Genomic DNA, 27,057 nt, shown 5'->3' with positions numbered 1-27,057 from the left:
CACACAAACACACACACATGGGATGAGACATATCTGTTTGTGCTGCCAGTAACAACGTGACCTATTACACATCAGACCGCCTTCTGAACTCATTACTAACAGCACATAAACACGGACGCGTTGCTGCGGGTGATATCTGAGGCTTCTCCAGCAGGGAAGCGAGGGACCTTAGAGATAAGCGTGCAGCAGATGGCCCCCGGGTCAGCCTGTCCTCCTACATGTAGTGATCACTGACTCTGACTGCCGCTCGTGGACCTGCTGACCCACCAGCCTGGCAGCCTGGCCGCTCTGCAACAAACCCACCTCCATGTCTGGGTGTAGTTTTTGCCAGGTTACCAACACTGCTGCGCTTGACTTTGGCCTGACTTTGACTGACTCAGTGGGCTGGAGATGTGTTTTTTAACCTTTCCCCGAGCAGCTCTTAAATCATCGCTTTTCCTGCTCATCATCCGCAAAAAAGGAGCCCCAGAACAGACCGAACAGTGCAGAGACTGTACGCTCTTTGACACTGGCTTCCTCTCAATGTCATTCAATTTCTTGGATCATAAAAACAGCTGTGGTTCGGAGTTAGATTTATATTTCTCTGCCCAATATTCAACCACGGATGAAAACGTCTGTTCCTCTATGTCCAGTATTAGAAACAGCACACAGCTGCTCTCTCTGGCGTGTCTTAACCCTTTAAAGACCCCACTAAGAAAAAAGCAATGGGAAATTCAGAGAAGGTGAAAAAATCATCCTGATATGATTTAACTGATCAAATATGTAATGTAACAAAAATTACAACAGTGAATATTTATCCTTTTGTTATTGAAAGAAAAAAGGTTAATTTATTATATAAGCATCACTACCTTTACCATAAAAGATCACTGAAACCGTTTGGTAAAGTATGACTTTAGACAGCAAAAAAGTATAATTACAAAAAATGTTATCACCATATATTTAATGTATAAAATTACATGCATGATTAAAAAAAAATCCCATAACTTCATTTATATCTTACCAAATAGTCAGTTTCAATGTCATTAGCTTAGCTTAACTTCCTTTACCATAAAAGGCCAAATGAACCGTGTGGTAGAACATGTTTTTAAAAAGTTATTTGACCCTCATTAGATTTTTATTGTATGTATAAAATTACTATAACATATTAAAATCCCACCACTTAGAGCCCTCATGGCTGGTGATTTTTTCTTGTTACTGACTTTCTGTGGGAGGCGAAATGAAAAGGCAGACTATTTAAAGACACGACGACATCTAGTGGATTTTTTAAGCATAACATACTGAAACTGAATGGTAGAGAATGCTCAGTCAGGTTAAATTCAACACATTTTTCTTTTAAATATTACTCAAAATATGCTCTACTAAACAGTTTAGCAGGGCATTAAAGAGTTAAAGCAGTTTATGTACAGCCACTGCCACCAAGTTTCACACGGGAATTTGGATTTGGTCGACACTTACTGTAGCGAACAGCCGCTGGGTCGCCGGCCAACCTGGCTTCTGTCAGTGGATGGTAGTGAGAGAGAATGTGTGTTTTATGGATTTGGCAAAGATGATAATTGAGGTGTGTGTGTGTGTGTGTGTGTGTGTGTGTGTGTGTGTGTGTGTACTGTGGTGCTGGTTAGCAGCCAGTCACATAGTCCTTGCTCTCCAGACCGAGTAGGGGCTTTGGGAGCTCAAAACACACACAAATATAAAGTCTCCATGTATGTTGAGGTCAAACCAAAAGGCTCCACAGAAAGATGGAGGGTTCTCTATTCTGCTCATTCTTTTTCCTCCACCTCTCTCGCTCTCTTCCCCCCTTTTTCTTTCTTTCTCTTCTGACCTTCAGATGAATGGGACTTTGTGCAGACATAGTAAGCCGACTGCTAAATGAAGTGTAATTATGAGCTGTGTTATTTTCTGTGCGGTGCAGGATGTGACCCGGGTAAGGAGGAAACGCAGAGAGAGGAAGTGGAGGAAGGGAGGAGTATAAAGAGAACAACGGATGAGAGACAGAAAGTAAAGAAAAGGAAATCCAAACAAAATGAGAGAGAGAAAACAGCGGCAGAGTGAGAGAGCGCTCATTAACAGTTTCATCATTCCAGTGCAGTGCTGTAACGACTCGGCATTTCGCTCAATTGTTTGTCCTCATAAGACCTATTAACAGATGATGACTCATTTGAGGTTCAGAAATAAAACTTATTATAGTTATTATTACCTGTTATTCCCAAGTAAACACTGCTGCTGTTATTACATTTCATTTTCAGTATATCTCACTCTCACCTGTGATACAGTAAAGGGTTGGTTAAGGAGTAGTCACTTCAGTTCTGTTACAATGTAAAATGAAGTAAATGTGTCCGATGGCGTTCGTTATGCAGTGATTAACTGATAAATTGTCAGGTGAAGCAATTTTTTATGAAAAAAAGGATTAATAATGATAGTAATAATAGTAATAATAATAGATTTCATTTGTAATACACTTTATTTTTGGAACAAATCTGAAAATGCTACAAGTTAAAAGCATTAGCATAAAAAAACAGATGAAAACAACCAAAATAAAAGAATATTTAAAATTCATTAAAAAAAAAGGTAGAAATTCTGTGATTCTAGCTCCTTGAATATACAGTAAACATATTCTGGTTTCTTTCCACCTCTATGACAGTTTTCTTTGGGTTGTGGACAAAACATGATATTTGAAGATGTCATCTGACCAAACAACAAAGTGATTAATCAAGAAAATAATCAACGGATTACTTTATAATGAAAACACATGCAGATTTTTGCAGCAATCAAGCCAGAATGTGAACATTTCAGTTTTGGGTTGTCTTTTTTTTATATTTCACGCACAATTAATGCACTGATTTCTGCTTTTCAATCATCTTGATGCATTACTTTCTGCTCCTAGTTGTGGCAATGTGAGTCCTGGCAGTGCCTCCACATGCTGAGCGGCCATCAAGACTGTGTCCGAAGCTGCCGATTCTCCTGGGACAGCCGACGCCTCGCAACCGGAGATGACAACGGAGAGATTCGGGTGCGTGTTCAAAACATTTAGTGTTCTTAACCTTTGCTTTCATACCATTGGTTGTTGATCTGGGAATTTACGTGCATCTCAACACAGTGCATAAATGCAACATGGTGAAGTGAAAGAAAAACATTTTCAAACTTTCGACGACGTATGAGCCGTGTTTTATGTTGAATTCTCAAAGAAAACATTGTTTCTCTGTTATCCAACAAAAAAAAACACAACAAATTCATAGAAGTCAGTTTTTAGATCCCGCAAAACTATACTAAAATATCTGTTTACAAACTCTCACACAACTTGTGCAGGTTGATACAAGTCTCATTTATCCAGTCGTATGCTCAGTACCTCACAAACAGACAACCTTTTCAGACATGGAACTGAGCGGAAAGTGACACTTATATGGCTTTCTTCAAAGCCAGACTCAAAGACACAAAAACAGTCATTTTAACTTTCTGAACACAGGAGCTGCTGGTCTACCACTGCCTTGATTGGTAGTTTGAGTTATTCTGTGACTTTGGTAAATCCAGACTTAATCTTCAGACACCAAAGTCACACAGTAACACAAAGAAACTAACTAATCGAGGCAGCAGTAGATCAGCTGCTTCGTTGTTTCGGGGGGTGAAAATGCTGTTTTTGTCAATGGAGTCTGGCTTTGAAGTGAGCACAGATAAGTTTACCTTTCTCTTTATTCCTCGTCATAAAGGAATGTCTGGGAAGTACTGAACATACGACTGGATAAATAAGAGTTGGATTACTGTTGTGTGAGCATTTTTAAACAAATGTTTTGATATATTTTTGCTTTTTTGTAATTTCTGGATTCCTCTTTTCACCATGAACCCAAGAAAAAGTTTTCTTCACGAATTCAACTTAACACGGCCTGAGTAACTGATGAACAGATGATCATTTTGGGAATAAAGTATTCCTTTAACTTTTGCATTTCATCCCATTGGGTGCTGATCTCAGGATTCAGGCTCATAAGGCTTCTCAGCACAGTGCATAAGTGCAGAAAGATGAAATGGAGAAAATTGGATGTAAAACATTTTCAGAGTTGTGAGGACGATGAGGTAGTTGAGAGTAGTGTGGAGTTGTTGATGGAGGTCATTTGGAAGAAAGTACAGAGGCAGCATATAAGAGGTGACTCCACACTGAGCCTCCTGCCTCAAATCAGTGTGTCCACACATACACACACATGCACACACACACCAAATGACATTATGTTACTAGTATGAAACCATCTAATTTTACATGCAACATAAAAAAAATGCAGTTACAGCAGTCAACATTTATTCCAGAGATCAGCACATAATTACATCTCATCACTCATTTAGATAAAGTGCTTACTAATACATCATGATTGCTGCAGTGCATAGAGAAGGCGCAAGATGAAAGGAAGGAGGCCGGGCTCCTTCTCAGATGGGAGTTGGAGGAGGTGCAGGTTGTGTGAGGAAGTTGGGATGAAGAGAGCAGGAAGAGGAGGAGATGTCTGACACTGGGAGGTGAAGGAGAGAACTCAGACTGCCAAATTGGTTCCCCAAGGCTTTGGAATCAGCAGCTTGTACACAAACACAGTAAATGAGAACTTGGACTGAGTGAGAGGAAGATTGGGATTCAGTGGTGCTCAGCCTGCAGTCAACAAGGGGTTAATGCCCTCTGGTGGCCTCTGAGCTGATGTGCTCCATTATCCATAAATGGACGAATCCATCAGATCCAATTACATAAACCACACTGAAATCTCACCCCTGTTTCTATGGAAACAAATGTGAGTCATTCCGCACAAAAGCATGCCAAGTGTTAAATATAGCTGTACGTGTGATGTGTCATTGTCAAATGGACATGGCATGTGAACAGTTGCATAACAGCTGCAATCGGCATGATGTGCTGCATCAGTGATGATAGAACCATAAACAGTCGTTTCATTATTTATGGGGTGCATTACGGGTGGATTCATGCTGTATATCACACCGCAAATGCATTTCATTTTTCATTTTATTGAGCTCATATGTTCATCTTGACCTCTAGAAGTAGAAGTTCGATAACAAAAAATGATTATGACCTTAATAAACAGATGGTGTTTGGTTGTTATCACCATGTGACCTAAGCGTGGGATTTTTTGTCACATCTGATGCCAGAGACATCCTTGAACAGAGACAGATGTTAATATCTTCCCTCATCTATGACCACCTGTTATCACATTATCAGAATTCCATATTTAGGTCATGTGATAACCAAACCATCTCCATAGTAACTGAGCAGCTGCTTATACAGAACATTATACACTGAATCACAATATTTTTTTTACTTTAACTTCCTGGTAGAAAACCCCCATCTTATGTACGTCAAATGAAATTGCGCAAAGCAAACGCTGACTCAATTAGTTATTTTTTAGCCACCTAAAAAATCTATAATTTATAAGTGCATGCTATATTTAGAATATTTTCAATGCTTTACCTTGCTGTCAGACAGTCTTTCCCGACTGGAAACCAAAGCCGTTATCTCAAAGCCACGAGGCTCCATCGACGAAAACAATAATTTTACTTCGGAGAATACTGTAGATGCTTGTTTACCCCTGCCTCACTCAGTTTGTGCGTAAGGTTAAGTGGAGAAAATATTCCAAATATAGCATACACAACTGATATCGATTTCTTTTGGTGGGCCTTGTAGGTTGCTCAAATACTTTTTGCTGTGGCCTTGTCCACAGTAGTAATTTATTCAGCCTCCGTGCTGGTAGATTTTGTTTAAAAAAAAAACAACACTAGCAAAGCAACAAAGTGCATAAATTAAACACAGCACAAACATCAGATAGGTCAGATCACAGTGTTTTACTACATCATAAATGTTACAGTTACAGCTGAACTAGGCAATGGAAATAGACAGATTTGCCAATGTAATATATCTGCACAAAGTAAATATCAGTGCCAATATTTACTCATGCATTTTTTCTGTTGCTTTGTTTTGTCATTTTATTTGATTTGATTTATTTATTTGGAATATTTTCATATTAACATTTAACAAGTTTGCTGCTCTTTAAATGGTTGTATTTGCCTCATTATATTGCCATTAAGTCTGTGGCATAAAGTGGTCTTAAAATGACAAAAATATAATTTATTGTCATTATTTCTGGTACAATTTATTGTCCAACTGAAGTAGTTTTCGGAACAGGCCTGGTTGGTTCATAGTGTACGTCTGTCTGTCACAGCTCTGGAGTGTGAAGGATGGCTCTCTGCTCAAGATTTTGTCTCGGGAAGGTAAAGACGGCATGGACTCACTGCACGGAGGCTGGCTGACCGACCTGCACTTCTCCCCAGACAACTCTCTCCTGGTCTCAACTGGTGGCTACATCAAGGTATGATAACACATGCTATACTTTTAAATTCATGTGGTTACTTAAAGTCTAAGTTGGTTTTGTGGACTCACGGGAAAGCAGAAGAAACAGTTTGGATGGTAGATTCTGTGCCAAAATGATAAATTCAGCCTTTTTAAGTGTATATTATTTGGAAGTTTTCGCCTTAATTTCAGAGTCAACAGTAGAGAGACGGCAGAAAATAAGGTGTGTGAAAAAATATCCAACAAATGTCTTGAGCTGTATTTAAATACGGGATGTTACGTTCTATGTTTGTGTTATCACTTTTTCTTTGAGAATATTTGGGTTTGCTGTTTGCAACATATTTACTTTACAAGAATAGTGTTATTTTCCACTCACCAAATTCTTATTTTACCATATCTGGGATATTTTAGCTTCACTTAAGCATAGCGGGGTAAGTAGGGGTGCGTCGTCCATCTTTATATACAGTCTATCATCAACACACCTTAAATGTCAGAATGACAACTTTGACTTTTCTGTTGTTTTATATTGTCTCTCTTGCATGACATGCTCTTTAGTGATGACTGAATCTTCAAGCGCTTAAACATATGCGTATGCATTTCAACCGCACTATGCAAACTGCAAATATTCTATGTTTTCACTTCAAGAAAACAAGTGGCGGAGCGTTGTGCACTCTGGCGGCACTACAGCGCTGTTTATATGTAAAGTTCTGCACTCGAGCTTCAAATAATGAAGCTAAAGTTGTGTATTTACTCCCAATGCGGCAACAAACAATGACCTCTTAATATATGACTTTATGTTTCTACTGCATCAGATTGTTAGCAATGCATTATTATTATGCAACAGACTGGTAGTTGGCACCTAAATGTACTGCGTGCCTCTTTCTGCCCACGCTTAAACTTGAGTATAGACTGTGCACATAAAGTCACCTCCGCAAAGTTCTGCAGCATTCACTTTGCATGCCTGTTGTTGTTTTTCAGCATTATATTCTTGTGTATGTGAGAGGGGGAGATGTTGATTGAGACATGTTTGATGTGCACCATTGTTACATTAACCAGAGGAGCATTGCAGTGGTGCAGGTTTACATAAAAACACTCAATACCTGAGGGAGTGATATCAATGCCTCTTTGAGACGTGACCGGAATTGTGTGTGTGTGTGTGTGTGTGTGTGTGTGTGTGTGTGTGTGTGTGTGTGTGTGTGTGCGTGTGCGCGTGCGTGCGTGCGTGCGTGCGTGTGGCTCTTTGTTATTGCCTTTACTTTTACAAGAGATGGGGTCACAGAGCGGACAGTCTCAGCTGTGCTCTGATTGGCTATTTGCTGGGCAATGATGTAATCCTCCAGGGAGAGCAGTTCTGATCGATGAGGCTTTATATCTCAGATTACTCTTCATGCTGTGTGTGGGGCCGTGCCGTGTTTTTGTGTGTGTGTGAGTGAATATGTGCATGCTCGCCTTTGTTTATACCTGCCTGTGTGGGTCGGCAGAGATGTTACTGTTGAAGGCAGCGCTTCAGGCTTTTTATGGACAGATGGCCAAAAACACATCATAATCTCGTCTGCGGCAGATTCCTGTTGACAAGATCATAAATCCTGGAAATGAGCTCAAACTTAATGAGAGCTCCATGTATTTCTGTTACTTAACACCTTTTTTTTAAATGTATTTGATAGTGTTCAGATATTCAGAAAGCTCTCAGCTGTCTGACACACAATTGTTTCTCAAGGCAGGCATAGCACAAAGCCCTCAGTAGGCTATTAAAAAGAAAGATGAGGTGCTGTGGAGAACAGCAGACACAGTGGCGTGACATCATATGTGAGAATGGAGACATAAAGGTTTGGATTTACTGCCTTTCTAACAGGAAGGAGCTTAAGGTCGTACTTGAATCAATATGAAGCAAACAAGCCAACTGAGGATGTCGATAAAAGGGGCCACTTTTGGCCGGATTCCAGATTTTTGTCTGCCAATGAGACTGTCCGAAAATGTTATGACAGTAATAATTCATGTCCATCAATATGTGTAGAACTGTTATATTACAACATAAATGAAGTCAGTATTTCTGCTGAGCTCAAAGATTTTGTGGAGCTTAAAGGGACGCTTCTACATTTTTGGGAAATACTCATATGCTTTCTTGCTGAGAGATCAGAAGATTGATTATCACTCTTGTACTTGTTAAAATTAAATATGATGCTTTAGTCAGCCTTAAAAATCTGTCTTAAAAATAAAGGTGCTAACTAGCATCTTTTATTTGGCTTGTCCCTGTAGAATAACCCTCTTTTCTTCCTAGTAAAACCTTCTATAAAAGTTCCACCTTGAACCCTTTTAAGAGAATTCCACTTAAAACCCAACATGAAGGGTCTCTGGGGGTTCAATCAAGACCCTTTCCCCCCTCTATGGGGCTTTGCTAGTGTTGTTTTTTCGAACCCACCGAGGGCGTTCTTCATAGAACCCTTTTTATTAAAAACCATCCAGGGGCTTTAAAAAATAGTGATTAAACTCTGTCTTACAAAAATAAGATTTTTTGAATGATAGGCCTTAAGGATTCCTTTCTCTAAAAAAGGGGTCTTTGGATGAGAAGCACTCCTAATCTAGCAAAAAAACTTTTTTAAGTACTCCTCTTTTGGTTCTCAATGGAATCCATAGTCTTACAAAGAACGTTTAACAACTTTTTCTTTAGAAAAGGGGGTTCTGTGGATAAAAAGGGTTTTTTTAATGGAACCCTTAGACTTTCAAAGAATCCTTTAAGAACCCTTTATTGCAAAAAAGGTTCTTTGGATGAAAGGCGTTCATGGTGAAACACTTAGTCTTGGTAATAAACCTTTAAGAACCCTTTCTTCAAGAAAAGGGTTGCAAACGATTCTGGGTAGAACCTCAGCCCTTCACCAAGATGCTTATTTCTAGAAACATAGCATGAAAACAAAAAGCAGGAGAAAAAAAACATAGCTTTCTGTCTGAACTGAAGTTATTTAAAATGTAATAAAATATGTATTTTTTTGTTTTTTTGTTCCTCTGAAGTAAAATGAGTACATTTGGTCTCTTGTGTGCGTTTGCTGTGCTTTTTATCATAGCGTTTATTTGTTTTTTTTTAATAGATTTCTGTCTGTTTTACCCTTGAAACTTTGCTCAAACTGGAAAACCAAAACTTTCACAGCCATTGAAGTCCACTAATAAACCCGTTAATTTGTTTATTGGTAAACTTCACAGACAGGTCCGCTCCACTTGATGCACTAATGTAGTGCTCATCAGCTTCGTTACATCATCATGACAGTCATAATTATTCTCAAAATCAGCTAACGGATCACTCCATTACTTCACTTCACAGAGTCTTTTCCTGCTCTCTCTCGTCTTCAGCAAGCCGTGTTGACTTGATGGATCAGCATGTTGGAAGATGGGAGCAGTGATGGATTATTATGCCTGTCTTAAAAGGGTGAACCCCCCTGAGTCCGCAGCTTTGATTGATTAATCGTACTGTGTGTTTCGGCCGGACAGCTATGAGAGGCCACCCTATCTGTCTCAGTAATTACCATGACACAGTGCGTACCTCTTATGACAGATAATATAGCCTGCAGAGTGAGGAAGCATGATGATAATCTAACTGTCTATCTGTTTAATGATTATTGCCAAGGCGTGTCCCCAGGCTCGCCTGTTTTTGCAACCAGCAAATGTCTTGAAACTAAAATTTGGCAACTGTGCTCAGACACAGAACTTTAAACAGACTTGTTAGTGAGTAAGTTGATATTCAAAAATCCTCTCTCATCCCATAGCTGTTCCATGTTTTCAGTTTTAGATGTACAAATGAAAAGGGAATGCTGTTTCCATGTAAATATGAAGCAGGAACACCACAGTGCTCAAATGAAATATTTACTGACGTCTAAAAGGAAAGAAAAAAATCATAGATCGTTGTAATTATTTTTCTGTCAGTCTTGGAAAAAGGCTTGGCAATCGTCTGGACGTTATCATAAGGGTATTTGGTTTGTATTTATCCTCAGCTGGTGTAAGGGAGAGATTTCATTATGGAGGATCAGTGGGATTGAATTAAATGTGCGTTTGGATCATAGATGTGGACTGATTGATATTGAAGTTTGGCTTGAATATGAGAAAAGCTCAGAATGACGGCTTTGCTGGGCACAACAAACTTTTTGTTTTCTTAGAAAGTACAAACTACAGGTTAGAAATCAATTTTTCACCTCATAACACCATGATAAAATAAAAAATTGCATATTTATCTTATTTTAAAAGGCTGCTGTTCATTTGTATTCTTGCAACGGCAGCAGCAACACAGACGAATGACCAGGGCTGGGTACTGTTGATATTTGAACAGATACTGGTACCAGTTCTTGTGCCTGGAATTTGTTTTTAGTACCCAGGGTTGTCTTTTTTCTGTACTCAACTTTCTCTGTAAAAGCAAAAATTAAACTTTTGAAGAAGCTGGAGAGGTGATGTAGAAGACTAAAATGCAATTCTGCTTCTCTGCCCTTTTTATAATCACACATAGAGTTAACAATTTCAACATCAGGTTGTGTTATTGATGTGCTAACCAGCTAAGAAGAAAAACAAATACGGACTGTCAAGCACTGCTGCTATGGATTTCCTCTCACGCAGAAGCAGAACGTACAAACTTAAATTCAGTCTTAACTTTATTAGACAGTACAAATAAACAGCAGCTCAGAGCTCAGAGCTCCAGTGAATTGTTTTGCATACAGAAAAAAACAAATTAGAGTTTGAAGACTGTGGCAAATCCATTTTAAGGGCTATTTATGAATACCAGCAAGATAAGATTAATTTGGATTATGTCTGAACATAAAAACAACCCCTTTAAGCATTGTTTGTGTAATTACTACAGTGATTGTTTCATTGATTATAATCTAGATCCACTGACATTGTCTCTTTTTCCTGAAATACACACATACACATTACACATTCAGAAGACGCACCACAGTCTTTTATGTCTTGTCTTGTGTGTTCAGTGTTCACCGATCCTCATTGCTGTGACATTAATCCTCAAGAAAATTATGGGAATAGTAAATAAGAATAAGCAGGACAGAATAGAGAAGGCATTTTTTTATGGTGATGCAGTGCTGAGTCTTCAGCCATCACACGCTCTCTGAACATCAGAAGTCTTTCTACAGAAAGACTCAGTGTGCTGCTGAACAGGATGATGCTGTTATTGGACACATAAGAGCAAAAGAAGTGACAGCGGGTGATGTCTCCCATGGTTCCCTCTTAGTTGATGGGTTGATATGATGCAACGCGAGGCGTGTAGCGTGTGGAGTCCTTATTGTTTGCCTCTTCCTATTTGTCTCCTCTGCTCCCCGTGTAGATGTGATGTTTTCTTGTTTGTCCCTGTGGTTTTTTACTCGTCTCTGTCAGTTCTCCCGCTTTAATCATCTCTCAAGCTCCTATTTCGTGTCTGCCTCTCTTTTTTATCGCTCCCTCCCCCTCTGTATGCTCGGGTGAATGGTGCGAGTGTAATTAAAAGCAGCGGGCTATTGTGTGGGGGTATATGTGCTTGTCCGATCCCCTGTTGCGTGAATGTACCTGTGTAGAGTGTTTAATTAAACATTTTTCATGCTTCTTATCACAGATTTTTCACTTTGCATATTAAAAAATACAACACACGGGCTTGTATCGGTGCATTCGGTTGTTCAGTTGTAAGCTTACATGCCTGTGAGCAGATCAGTGTGTGTCTCTGTGTGTGTGTGTGTGTGTCAGGGTGTGATGAAGTGGTGCAGCCCGGCCCTCTGAGAGAGGCTGTTACATCCAACACTGACTCCCATCAGTCCTCCCCCCTTTTGCTCCGGGTCCTGCCAAGAAATGCTGTACCTGTCTCACACCTGGCCTTGACTCACACTCACACACACACACACGGACACACTCTCCAAACGGCAATGAGACAATCTGTCACGGTGCCATGATCCAAGAGGGAGGCGGCAGGTGTGAAAAGGCTCATCCTGACCGCACACACACGCCCAGCAGCCCAGAGTAATTCACACCAAGTCGTCATGTTGCAAACAAAACAGAAATATAGATATTGACCCAGATCTTTCTACTTTTAAATTCACGGTTTGTCTTCTTTTCACAGAGTGAACAGAGGCGCGGGAGACTTGTCCTTATTTAGCCTTAATCGATATCTCTGGTACTCTTGAGCTTTGTCTCTTTCACTAAACCAGCTGTCAGAAACCAGGCTGAGGTGCCATCTCGTCAGCATCTGTTCTGTTTTGTTAATTCTCCTATTTCAGTTTGATTGGACTCACTGATGCAACCAGCTCACTGCTATTACTTTGGAGAAAAGAAATGTTTAAAATTTGGGGAAGGGGACCTTTAAACATGCGTGAAAATCTAGATGAGGGAAATTAGTAAGAGCTAGGACTATTGATTTGGTTAGTTTAAGAAATATAAATGATGCATGACTAGATCAATATAAAAACACACAAGACAAATCCAAAATAAAATAGAATAAAATACCGAAATGAAAAAATAAACAAATAAATAATTTTAAAAAACTATGAAAATTATAAAATAAAGATTAAAAAAACTAAATTATGTGAAAAAAAAATTACTTTTTTTTTTTAAATGAAAATGTTTCTCTTTACAGCTAACTATCACCAATGTCCAACTTCATCTCACCGTACAGTTGACATGAAACAAGGAATGCAAGTGCTCCACCCTGGTTCTAGCAGAGAAGTTTATCAGTCCCTTCCAAATTCACTCAGCTGACATTCATACTTCCCAAGTCTTTATATTCAAGGTAATTAATAAAACAATCATAAAAAAAGTACTTACTGGAAAAAATGAATAGCAGAGTCCTTTATGAACAACCAAACACTAAACAAGACACTTTTATGCAATCAAAATGTGACCGTTAAGTTTGATAAACTGAAATACACGGAAATAGGGACAGCTTCTATACTCTGTGAATCTGGGATTACACAATGATTATGTTACCTAACCAATGTTGTCACACTGATATTGAGTTGTCAATGGACAGCATCCACCTGTCAGTCGAAGCAGCCACAATTCTGCATAACTTTATGCCTTTATAAAATTTTAAGGGGTTAGTTATGGAAAAATCACCGTAGAACAGTTGTTGTGAATGTTTAAATTAGCCATAGACACCCAAATCGTTTTTGTACCAGGCTGTAATCAAGGTAATTTCTGCTTTAAAATTTAATATTTTAACATGGGGGTCTATAGGGATTGACCTGCTTTTGGGGGCAGCGTCAAGTGGCCATAAGAGGAACTGCAGTTTTGGGCATTTTAGAGTTGGCTTCATTTTTCAGCCTCTGAGATTGCGGCTTGGTTGCAACCTGAGCTGCAGATTCATCAGTGGTGTTCGATTCAGTAAAGTCAACTCATAACATGATCAGGACAGAGGCTGGTTTCTTTTCTTATTATCTCTTTTTTTCCCCACTCACACTCCCGAATGGTCACACACTGACATTTGTAGCATTACACACACACGCACACACACACACACTTCCAAACAGTATATCCCCCAGATGGATGGGAGTGTTTTAGATGACAGTCCTCCCCTGCCACCATTGTTGTCAGACATCACTTATCAGCCGAGCCTGTGATGGAGCAGAGAGGGAGAAACACAATTTCACCTTATCTCACCTTCTTACACTTCCGTCTCTTTCATTGTGTATTTTTCTGTCCCCGAGTTCCCACCAGACGTGCTCTTTCTGTGTTCTCCTCTAACGCTATCTCTCTGTTTCACACCCTCAGTTGTTTTTTTATTTTCTGTCTGCTGTCATTTTCTTTGTGTGTCCGCTTTTCTGACCTTACGTTTGAAGCCGCCCTCCCTCGATGGATCTTTGTACCATGAGCGCTGAGGTTGTCTTTAAAATGATGCTTATTCTGGACTAGGCTTGGGTGGTATCTATTTTTAAATACCTTAATACTCTCCTGGAATTTCACCAGGGTATACTGTATATGACAGTATCACAGTTCGCTACATTCTGCAGGCTGTCTTGCCATTTTCAGTCTTCTTATTACACAATACACTCAAGAGATGTCAACAAAAGGTAATATTCTTAAACCTGTTTTACTTATTAAAAAGAGGAGACAACAATACACCTTCTGAATTTATGTTTCTCTCTTTTATGGAAACTAAGACTTCCGCATCATGAAACCTGTATTTTTTTTGTTTTTTTCTCGGCGCACATGTTACCAGGTAAGTACCAGGCCATTTTTTTTTTACCACGACACGTATGGTTTCGGCAAAAATAGACAGTGAAAATGGTCTTTTGCTAATTGTATTGACTCTGTCAGAGACATGAGGAAATACAAACGTATCTGTTTTACTCAACCTTTCCTGCTTGTTTTTCAAGGTAAAAGCCCTTCAGTTGTTGACACAGGCATTTTACTAGGAAACATTTTCAGAACCTTGCTGATGGCAATGCAGTAGCTTGCACAACTTCATAACTAAGTGGAGTAGGCTTTTCATTGTGGAAATACTGTAGTTATAACAGTAGGCAGCTCTGCAGCAGCGCTGCAACAACAGACACTGCCAATGTGAACACACACTGCTCACGCATGCAGTGTGGCCCAGGGTACGTGATGCGCACTGCACGCAAAACATCCGCAATACAGCCCCTCCAGTATGAAGTTAATAGAAAGATGAGGGTCCATATTTTTGACGATATATAAAATCACACTGTCTGTATTTGTAAATACCCCGATATACCGTAGTACTGCAATGATACTGCCCAAACTTACTTTGTACAGTAGGTCAGAGTAAAGACCACAGGTGATGTCTTTCACCCATCAGGTCTCAGTCCGTCTCTTTACTGCTTCTCAGCCTGAGCCATCATTGTTAAATGCATCCAAACGAGGCCATTGCGGCTAATGAACCATTACAGCCGGTCGTCACTCTAAGCAAGACTCAGATTGAAGCAGGGAAGGACGGCAGGGAGTTGTGATGAAATGATGGAGCGAAGGTTGCGCTGACCTTCCCTCAGGAGACACTTGATGGACGGAGTATCTGCCAAAGATTAAGAAACAGTTGCGTAGCAGCGAGCAGTGCGGGACTGAGCGCGAAAGGACGGAGTGCAAAGTAAATGCAATCACCTCTCTGAGGGATGGATGGGGTATCAGGCAGTCAAGATTCTCGTATAATGAGATTGACTAAGCCGTAAGTAAATGTGTCTCCATTCTCCCTCACTGGCAGAGACCTCTGTGCTTTCTCTCGAGGCCAAACATCAGTCAGGCCAAGTATTCATTCGTCTTTCTCAGGCTGGAGTTATGTTGCCCCCAGCTGCATCCATCTGAGGTCTGTTTTTATTCCAGAAGTCAGAATTGCAACTTGTCACATATGCAACTTCTTTTGGAAATAACAACAAAGCTGTCTGTGTGTGCAAAACAAAAAGTTTTATTTTAGAAGCATCACAGGGTTTTGATGTATTGTCGAAACAAAGAGCAGAACAAAAATCAGCCGTTGTAGTTTAGGGTTTGATTAACTGATTTCAAAGTGTGTCAGCTTAAGTTTGAGGAAAAGGTCATTTTAAACACGCAACAGATACCAAGTTATGACCAGAGAGACATTGTCATATAATTCATCTGTCCATCCATTTTCATCCGCTTATCTGTGACCGGGTTGCAGGGCAGACTGATCAAGGTATTCCAGGCGTCCCTCTCCTCAACAACAATTTTCAGCTCCCCCTGGGGATCCCAAGGCATTCAAAGGCCAGATAAGATATATAATCTTTCAGCGTGTTTGCAGTCTGCCCCACGGCCTCCTACAAGTTGGACGTGCCCAGAAACTTTTAACCAGAGGTGCCCAGGAGACATTTTGACCAGATGCCCAAACCACTTCAACTGGCCCCTTTTGCTCAAAAGAGCAGCAGGGGTAAACAGGGGTAAACCTGCTAAATATGAACGATTGGCTACATTCCCACTGCCAGTGAACACAGCGCTGCAGCACATGAGTCTGCTTTTCTGTCAGAAGTCCCTGTTGGCTTGGTGTTTACACATATTACAGGCATCACTAATCTTTAATTTTTATAACCTCTCAAATGCTTAAAGTAAAAACCCTGCTTGCACAAAAAGACATTTAAGCAGCAAAGTGCAACTACACATATGTGCAATTTTATGTGGTAATAAGTCATCTCATAAAGAAATACCAGTTTTGGACTCCAAATTTATAGTCAGTCTTTCACTTCTACTCCTCAAACTGCATGTCAAAGCACTTTAACAAGCCTTCACTTCAGCAACACACACTCGCATTCACACCCAAGTGCTTTAAGTAGAATCATGGCAGGCTTTTAAAGTCAGCTATCCTGTAAAACTGTCACATATTCTGACTGAACTGGACTCACAGAGTACACCTTTCATTGCTGTGCCACAGTGCGGCTGACTTTGACTGCTGTATATATATTTGATCCCTTCTGGTCTACAGTGAGTGTGCTGTACTGGACGGCCTGCAGGAGAGTTGGGACACACATGCAGCAAATCAACAGTGTCAAGTTTATCTTTTATTTTCAGAAATACATGAACACAGGATGCTTTATAAATAGATTGTTGATTATTAATAGCTGTGTCTGTTCTTGTGGCAACCAGAGAGTCGTCTGACTTTCTTGTCTTGTTCTTTTAATGTTTCGGCACTGCTTTGAAGAAAACTTCATGGACACTTTATCTGCAAAAGCAATCAATTGATTCTCTCACAGGCTTTGTTAACCTTTCATCTGATCTCCCTGCAGCTTTTGCATTTACGCAGCAACATAAAGATCTCCCTCTTGGGCGTCACTGCTACTGTATGTTCAACTATTTACTTTGATATTTGCACCCCCACCTCCTTCAAAATTGGTCCAGAGATAGAAATAACACATTTTGATGACTGCTGTTTCTGAGGGGACGTGTATGTAAATGAAGCAGTGTAACAGGCCACAGTGTTGGTTCAGGCAGCGTTCGCACTTTGGATTTTATTCAACGCTTTTCTTCCGTCACGCTGTTTCAAAAGTAAGCACCCCGCAGTGCTGCTCCAGCGTAGCAAGACCTGCCTCTAAAAATACCTACACACACTCCGACAATGCAAAACAGCTCCTGAAAGTGCATTAATGTTTTTCTCAGAATTTTTCACATCATTTTCTGTCTTTTTCTTATTCCAGAGACGTATTTTAACACATGCAGGGTCTTCCTCATGTGGTCAAAATGCACCCAGAGTAGAAATCCATAGGTCCTTGACTCACTGCTTTTGCATTTGCTTCCACACGAGACAGAGCAAGAGCGAAGAACTTTGAAATTCGGAGAACGAATGTGGCCTGGTTTCTGTGCTTTTGTTGTCAGGCTCGAGGTATAAACACAGGCTGGTGAAATATTTATCTGTCTCTAGGAGGCAGTTGTTTCCCCTGCGTTGCTCATTAAGCCAGGGTTAATTGTCTCTGGCTGGAGAAGAAGGGCCTTTGTGTGCGCGAATCGCAGCGAGGCGAAATGGGGCAGAGTGGAGATGGGAGATCAGTGATAGAGGACGAGGTGGAGGAGGCCGCTGATGGTGTATGCTTTCTCAAATAAGTGGATTCACTCACACAGATTGAGTTTCTAAATCTCTTTGTCTTTTCTTTCTCGCTTTTACACCCTTTGTAATAAACTCTCTCCCTTTGTCTTATTTGTTAGACTTCTTTTTTTCTGTCTAATTCTGCTTTTTCACACTGGACTCATCCATTTGAGTGTCAGCCTCCCACCCTCCATCTTTTCAAACCCGCTGGTCTGCTTTCATCCTTTGTTTGCTGTTGTTCTGATCTGTGGTGCATTTGTGTGAAGTCCGGCTGATTACTGCTGTTGCCAGAAAAGTGTTGATATGGAGAGAAATGAGTCTCAAAACTGTTGATAAATGCTTGTGTTATGAGCCAGAAACATAAACAAAATTTACAAATGTGTACAAACATTTGTGACTACTACATTACGGCATTCGCATAAGCCTCTTCTTATCTAAAAGCCACCAGATTTTGATAAACATAAAGTCATTTTACTAATGAATACAACCCTACATAAATGAATGTCAGTATTGTAAGTGTATACTTCCAACTTCAAGAAAATAATCTAGAACGTTTTTGTTTTAATAGACATTAGCATTAAATGTTGAATCGGTGTACATGGTAGATTGCGACTCGGCTGCATTTCTGTCCGAACCCGACCTGAGTCTAACCGAGCCTGACTTTCAACCCTATGAGCCTGCCGTTGCTGCTGTAAAGAAAACACTCTGCTACTGTGCAGCTGCTGAAACACGCAGGCCAACCTCTTCACTCTACCGTGTCCATTTCCTTGTGTCATTGGCACAAGAAACCGAAAAGGCAGCATAGCAATAAGTGGATATTAACTTGGAGGAGAAGCATGAAGCACCATGTCATGGATGAATCTGACCCGAACCAGAACATCATTTGTGAATATTTCAAATTTGTAAACATTTGAACAAACGGAGACTGACTGGACCCGTCGCAGCCCCACGGGCCGGGCTGATATTCAAAGTGTAGTGCACGGAAAATCTGACACACATGGCTTAAGTGCAATTTGTGTGTGGAGTTTTGACTCTCTTTTTCTTCTGTGTTAAATGGAAAAGTTAGACCTATTTTTGCCATAATCGGTAAAAATATGTGGCAAGTCAAACAGAGTCAGAAAGCGGGTCATATATAGAGCATTAGCGTCCTGCAGGTTGCAGTCTCGGCTTTTCCAAGGTGCGTTCATAAGTTGCTTTAATTGTTGTAAATCTTTGCAACAGTTCACTGCAAGAACAACAGGCATGCCTCATTGCAAAGTCTAAATCTTTATAAAAATGTCCATTTTCAACGTGTTTCAGCATTCACCGTCAGACAGAGCCAGTTTCCCCCTCTCCAGTTGTTATGCTATGTGAAACTAGCTGGCTGCTGGCTGGAATTTACTGTAATAGTGGTATCAACTTTCTCATCTAACGTTTGGCAAAAGGGAAAGACGTGTTTGTGAGTGTAGGTGGGAAAACTTTAAGAGCATGTGGTATTTCGATGGTAGAAAAGCCTTTTTTTCTGAGTATTTAATCAGCATTTTGATGTAGACCGAAAACTGAAGTAAAACCACATTCAATGTCAAAAAATGATTTTCTATAAGGGCTGTTTCACCACCCTAATAGGAAGAAATGCTCATTCATGAAACATTTGATCTTATCATGTTTTCTTACTAACAACGCAGAAAATAATGTCATGTCATGGGTTTATGTTTTTGTGGTGGTACTTTTTGCATCCAGACTGCAAACAAAATCACTGCAGTTTGACTGAAAGTTCTGCTTTCACCAGGTTCAGTGGTCTGAGAGCAGTTCTTCTCTGAAAAAGCTGAATTCCTGTCCACGCTTCAGATTAAGCTGTCGGTGTGAAAAGGCTCTTTCTCTGCATCGTTTTCTTCTGTTTCTCACACAATCTTTTCTCTCTTTTCATATTTCTGTATCTCTTTTTTTCCAGCTCCTCTTTCACCCATCGGTTCACTTTTTCTTTTTCTGTTTTGATGTTTCTCTTTTTCTCTCTCTTTTTAATCTTTTCTGTCTCTCCCTTCCTCCGTGTGCCGTAAGGTGCGCGAGAGACAGAAAAATAAATGGAAAGAGTAACAACCCTTCTAATACAAGGATGTAAAATCTCTGTTTCAGTTTTCCTGCTCCCTACAATCAATATTCATTTCCGTTTTCTTGCTTTTTTCCCCCCTTTCTCCCTCTTCTCGCATGCGTGATAAAAGAGCGGTTGAAATAAAGGAATGGGTGGAAGTGAAGAAAGTGTGTGAGGGAGAGATGTGTAGAGGATTGTCTGAGCATCAATATTTCAGTGGATAGAACCTTGGATGAATAATTCAACCTTGGTGTCACACTGTTTCCCTCTCCGCAAGACTCTTGGCCTGGTCTCACACACACACACACACACACACACACTGAATCCCTCATTTTTTCTTTCTGAAATGGAGGTGGCCTGACAAAATCGCCTGAATCTACTCCAGCTGGCATCCCCTCTTTCTTTAATCCTCCTCCCCTCCTGCCTCCATCCATTGTGTACCTCCTGCCGGCTGTATAGTCTTTATACTTTTTTATAAAGTGTAGAAACTCTTAACTATTCCCCCCGGATTCTGTTTCTGAGCTATTTATGTAAGAGGAAGATGAATTACTTCCCTCCACTCGTCATGAAAGACGCACCCGCTGACACCTAAGCATCTCTCCGGCCGTCACAAGAGCACACATGGACAGGTATTTCCGTTATGTAAGCGGCGCTGGCTTTCCCTCAGGTAGCCTGAATGAGCAGACCTATTTAGCTTGAGGAGAGCTAACGGCGGTGGCGGCGGGCCTGTCAGGGCAGATTTAGTGCTCCTCTGCTGTTAGCTGAAGTGAATCGGGGTTACTCGCATTCACACGACAGCTATCCCGGCTTCCCCAGATGTGATGTTGACCCGTGTGTATGTGAGCGTGACACTGAAAAGAAGCTTATCTGAACATGCAGAATGGTGTGGCTTCATAGATAAGGCTTCAGTGGCTCTTCTTGTTGTCTGTCATCACGTTTCCACCGAAGCAGATGACATATATACTCTCTGCAAGGGCTGAAAGATATGGCTTACTAATGATAAGTCGGTTTTTATTCAGGTTATGTGGCAATATACAATATATATCTCGATATTTACTCTACAAATCTCCATACATCCATTACGCTCACAGTTTGAGCTACTCCTGTCTGGCCGTCGATTTAGGTTCCCAAAAAACAGTCGAAACATTTATAGGATGTCCTCTATTCCCTATGCCATTCAGGCAATGAACACAGAATAATTGTATTAGGAAAAACTACTACTTTGTAGGATGAGCTCTCTTTTATTATTTATTATTTCTATAATTTCCTTCCTGTCTGTTTGCACTATTGTATCATGTAGAAATCAACCAAACTTGCCCAGGTTTTAAAGGGTTAATGCAATCTGATATAAAAGTCCTGCAATATATCCTGGTCGATGGAGGTTGTACTGTGTAGAGATTAAGTTTAGTGAATGGTTAATTTGGAGGCTGCTGTCGAACTACATAAATAATATTTTGCCCTCATGAGAAAGCACCTTTCATTATAAATCTATACAATTCAACGGCACCACAAACCCCAAAACTGACCTCCTTATCCAGCCAAAAGATGACTTGTTACATAAAACAGCTCTGTCATGTTGCCATTGGGGCTTTATGTTGCTATTCTAGTCTTTTCTTTTGTCTCTTTTATCTTTTTCTTGTCTGTTGGTGTCGTATTATATTTAGAGATCCCTTGTTGATTGTGTTTTATGTTATTTTTTTCTTCTTTTTGTTCGGCTGTTGCTCCATAATTCCCTATGTCGTGTTTTTGCACTTTATTTTACCTTTTTATTTGAAGGCAGTTTTTGTTCCTGCCTTCATTTTCACACATGTAAAACTGAAACTTTAGGGCAACTGGTGGCTCAGTGGATAGAGCTGGCACTCCATGCACAGCAGCTATATCTTTGCCGCAGCAGCCGCACGTTCGATTCAGGCCTCGGCCCTTTGCTGCATTTCTCCCCCTTTCACAATAAAGCTGTCCTATCAGTTAAAGGAAAAAAAGCCCCCCGAAATAATCTTTAAAAAAACAAACAAACTGAAACTATTTACTATTTCTGTCTATTTTTTAATTAAAATACATAAATTAGCAAATTCATAACACTGTATTCCAGTGAAAGTCAATAAATAGTAACTACCTCTCTCTGCTATTCACCATGTTTTCATCTGGGATTGGTGTAAATTGAATAAAGTAAGTCAGTGCTCTGGAATAATCTTCATTATACTATTCCATTAAATTACCTGCTATTTGCATGATGAAATTTAGATTATAATCTACATACTTAAATTAAGAGTGTGTCATTTTCCTGCTAATGCATTCATGTCTTTTCTTTATATATTTCCACTCAACTCCACCTGTGTGTGCTTTGCATTAGTATTCATGCAGCGTGGAGCTGAATATTGTCCATTTTCTGAACCATCCTTTCAGTTAATTTCAGCAGGAGGAAAGTGAGGACGATGCACTGGATGTTTAGAAATATTTCCGTCTTGCGTAAAGAAAAACCAACAGTAAAAATACCCAGGGGTTCTCGCAATACCAACACAGAAACACACATACTGTATACACATTTAGCACCCAACAGCCATAAATCAATGGTCCCACAGTGATGGTGTTTATATCAGCACATCAGCCATCTGCTCTCAGGATATTCGGTGTCACACACAAAACTCTGCTGTGTATTCCCACAACAGAGAACAAAACCATATGGAAACAGACTTATCTGTTAGTATGATAAATGTGTTTTTTGTTTACAGCATCTTTAATCATTTTTAGTTTAGTGCACCTTTCTGTTTGCCTTCTATCTTTTATGTGCACCCTCATTTCTCCCCTTTTCTGCTTTTATTTATCTTAAATCAAAGAAATCTCTGTTTCTGTATTCCTCTGTCTCTACATTTGTGTCTCCCTTTCACACAAACGCATAAATATGCATGGCAGCCAGTCTGGTCTTGTCACCGTCCTCTGGTGTAAATGATTCAACATAGTGATTTTCTGTCCCTTTTTCTCCCTTCATAGTAAAACCAGTCTCACTCGCATCATTTTCACACTTTCTGTCCACACATTTCCCCTCTGTCCCGCCACCGTCGAGCCAGCTTTTAAACATTTATTCAGCACAAGCTCTGTTCTGCATCCGTCGAATCCTCTCCCTTCTAATCCTTTTTTTATATAATCAGTTGGAGTTATGGAGTGATTTTATTCCCCCTTTATTTTCGGTTTCGTCACAGTGTTTCATCACTTGTCTGTTGCTTTTGTTTGTCGTGGGATTCAGTTGTTGTTCCACTCGCACTTGTTCTCCCCCTCGTCTCAGTCTGTCTGTTTATTTCTGTATTTATACATGTGTGTATGCAGGCGTCTGAGGATTACTTCTCCGTTTGAGCTGTCAGTGTTTCGGCAGCCATCTTTTCTTCCATTCGCATGCAATTACTCCTCTGATACCAGCTCCATGTGTACGCTTGATCTATCTCTCCACATTTCAATCGATCTCACCTTTATCTTGTCTTCATCCAGCCCTATTTTTCCTCTTGTCTTCATCCCTGGAAAAAACGATCTGAATTTTATCTATATAAAGTGATCTGTGCAAAAAAATACTATATATTTTAGCTGCTGAATTCCTGTTTAACTACCTTCACACACTTTCATGCTATTTGTCTTTTTTAGGAGCAAAGAAAACCACAAATGGCTGATATGATACTGTAGATATCTTTCTGTGACCTTGAAAAGTCCTTTGCTCAGGCATGAGATGAAAAACTGCCATTATTTATTTCTCAGATTTCCAGCACTTGATTTTAGCTTCTTTGTTGTTGCTGGTGCTGCATCTTTGCATTCATCTTTAACAGATTCTGTGCAGTAGTCACATTTAAATTTGACCTTTTCACACGGAGTCAACCAAAAAATTGCATATGTCACAGGGTGAATCATTAGCATTTCAGACGTGGAGGCTCATGGACCTCAAAACTGCATATATACAGCTTTTACTGCAGTCTTTCATAGATGAAACTGGCACTCCACCCGGCCCGACAAGAAGAGCTTTTCACAATACAAATCTGCAAACAAAGCTCACACTGACCCATCCACCACACACATATATGAACATAAGCTGACATTCGTACCACACTTACATGTAGATAAACTGTGCACATGAATGTAGCTTTTTCCAACTTCAAAAATAAGATGTTTTAAAAGATAAAAAGTAAACACGAATAGCCCGATCAGGCACATCAGTATATGCAGTATGTACGTCAGCTTGTAGAGACTAGATACAAGATGCTGCAACCCGTGTAATCATCCAATAATGACTATACAGTTGTTTTGCATGTTTTTCGTGCAGTCCACTAATCTTCAAAGGATTATGTTAAATAGCACACAGAGCGATGATTAATCATGTTAAGCCGTGTGATTCAGTCTATATGTTCATGAACCATGTAGAAACATGACATTAATTACTTTGACGAAATGTCATGTTCGTCACAAACATCACATCAATTGATCACGTTACTCTATACATAAACACAAATAGAAGATTTAGCCATTATGTAAAGCAGCCACTGATTGCACTGATTTATAGTCTGTGTTTTTCACAGCATGCTGCATAAAATGCTTTCCTGTCTGACCACATATGTATGAGGAGAGAACCATGATGTGTCTTTGCACAGCGGATTATTAATGCAGGTAGGTCAGCAGGCCAGTTATCAAAGGCCTTTTTTTAATTAAACAAAATTAGTTTTTATTACATTGGATCTGACCTGTGTAAAGATCTCAAATCACACCCTGACCGAGCGCATGGTCTTTATTCATATTTAGTCAGACTTTACTTGTTCTTTGTAAAATGCTTAAATGGCCACAAAGTTGCTCAGCAGCATTGAAATGAGGAATTAATTTCTCTTTCTTTTTTTAAAATTCACAATAAAGACAAGACATAATTAAAGCCACAAAATAAGAACAGACACAAGCACATAAAAAGAAACTGGACAAAAAAAACTCCCACTAACACCCACAAAATCTGGCTTTTGTATTTAATGGAAAAGGTTATATTCACACACGTCAAATGACCCTGCAGGATCATGGATATTTTTCGACTCCAGTTCTGAAAGGTTCTGATCGACAGTGGGTGAAAATTTGTCAGCCGGGCGGATGCACTGTTGCACACAAAATTCTGTCTGTTTCCATCTAAGCAGCACTTGATTATCATTCAAAATTAGTCGGCACTGAGTTTTAGAGAGAGACTGAATAAGTGAGACGTATTAAAAAGGAGTTACCACTATAGCATTTTCACTGGCCTCCATACTGCTTTCTACGGGTTACTTGCGTGTTGTCAGGTCTGTCCATGACATCGAATATGACACTGACAAAAACAAAATAAACCCAGAAAGGCAAACTTCTCTACTGGCAATGGGAAGCAGTCTTTCAACTATCTTTAACGGGTATTTTCACAATTTAAAAAACAACAACATACATGCACCATATTTTGTGTAAAAGAGGTAGTATTTCAAAGAGTCATTGTTTTTGTTAATCCCTCCGCCCCAGATCTCAGAATAAAAGGAGCAGAATTGTTTCTTTTGGAGTCTTGTTCGTTATAAAATTGTATTTTGGTACCATTTATTCCAGGCCACCTCTTGTATTTCTGTCATTTAATGCCATTGAATGTGTTTTTTTTACGTTTTTTTACCAAGTCAATGTCACTGTGAAGCCTTTGCATTTCCATTTAACCAGCGGCAAAAAAGTGTGTGTGTGTGTGTGTGTGTGTGTGTGTGAGCGAGAGCGCGCATACATGTGCATATGCCTGTGTGTGTTACGATGGTTGCAGTGGAGGAAGTCCAATCAGGAGAAAAATGGCCAACCCCCTGCAGCAACAGAAATATGCTGGGCCGTTTTCAGTGTGTACACACACACACACACACACACACACACACACACACACACACTGTAGTATATGAACAGAACTGCATGACAATCAGGGGGAAAAAATGAAGAAAACCTAAGGCATGTGTGTTTCGATGCCATATCAGGAATATGCAAATGAACTCCCTTAATGATGTGGAAGGATTTGTGTGATTAATGGACCACGCGCTTCTACGGGCTTCTACGTGTGTGTGTGTGTCTGTGTGTTGGGACTGGTTTGTAAGCTAGACATCTGTTGCCACCACCTCTTCGGTCTGTCCGTCTGTCTGTCGGGAGACTGAAGAGTTAGTCTGCTTTCATTTACACACACACACACACACACACACACACACAAAAAACACTTGATGCCACTAAATCTTCGACCTATTGATATGGTTCATGTTGTCTTTTATTCAGATGGAATTGGGACAGTTTTGATGTGAAGTTATCAAAGTAATTGTCAAAGTTGAATGTGCACACACACACACACACACACACACACACTCATGCCAGACTATAAATGATTGACTTGATGTGCCTTTGATGATTCATCCCAGTGAGATGGAGCCTCAATGGAAAATGTCAACTTTAAACCGAGATTAAACGGAATCACTCAGAAAAGCTGGTGGGGGTTTTGTGTGTGTGTGTGTTGGGGGGAGCGTGTGTGTGTGTTTGAGCGAGCCTGAGGGTGTGTGTGTGTGTGTGTAAGAGTTTGAGTCTGGTAATATAATACTATTAAATTCATCATGGTCTCCTTGGATGCAAATATAAAGCTCTCAGTCAGTCTGTCTCTTCCTGCCTTTGTCTCGGAGCTCTGATTCAGATAAAATCGAGTGACAGCTGCACAACTTTTGACATTATGTACGTGTCCTGAGAGAAATAATTAAGATCTGAGACAAATTACCCTGAGATCTGCATTTATGCTTGTGACAGTTGGTCAGCTAGGTTATGCAATAGTAATAGTTTTAAACGCAGTTCCAGTATCTTTGCTGCTGCCATCTTGCACTGGCAACGTCATTCGGAGCCTGATTCTTCACAGTAGCAATATTCACGGTGGGTGAGTTTCCACCAAAACACCTGTCCAACCAATCATGAGCAGCCCCATTGAGTGTGAGCGCATGGATTGGCTGTCACAGCTGTCATTCATGGTGGAAAATCCCCTTTGTGTAGAATTGAATAACTCATAGAAATCGAACTTATCATTAAAACGATCTCTTGAACAAACAGCAGGGTGATGAGATTTGCCTTTGGTGACAGAAACCATCTTTAGGAAAAATTTATTTAGCATGAGTTTTTAGTTTGGCTTATGTGCCATTCTCTGACATGGGGGGG

General features: G+C 40.0%; 1 protein-coding gene across 2 annotated transcripts in view; it reads left to right on the top strand.

Moving 5' to 3' along the window:
• Nucleotides 1-27,057, top strand: part of apaf1 (apoptotic peptidase activating factor 1) — a 50,803-nt gene that overhangs the window by 22,859 nt on the left and 887 nt on the right. For both annotated transcript variants that reach the window (XM_042511054.1, XM_042511053.1), the window contains exons 25-26: nucleotides 2,882-3,007; nucleotides 6,195-6,341. In XM_042511054.1, coding sequence (XP_042366988.1) covers nucleotides 2,882-3,007; nucleotides 6,195-6,341 — 273 coding nt within the window. The remainder of the gene's footprint in view (nucleotides 1-2,881; nucleotides 3,008-6,194; nucleotides 6,342-27,057) is intronic.

This window comes from Plectropomus leopardus, chromosome 22, assembly GCF_008729295.1.
Source record: "Plectropomus leopardus isolate mb chromosome 22, YSFRI_Pleo_2.0, whole genome shotgun sequence".
Lineage (NCBI taxonomy): Eukaryota > Metazoa > Chordata > Actinopteri > Perciformes > Serranidae > Plectropomus > Plectropomus leopardus.
Note: the sequence above shows the minus strand (reverse complement) of the source record. Positions and strands in the feature narration are given on the sequence as shown.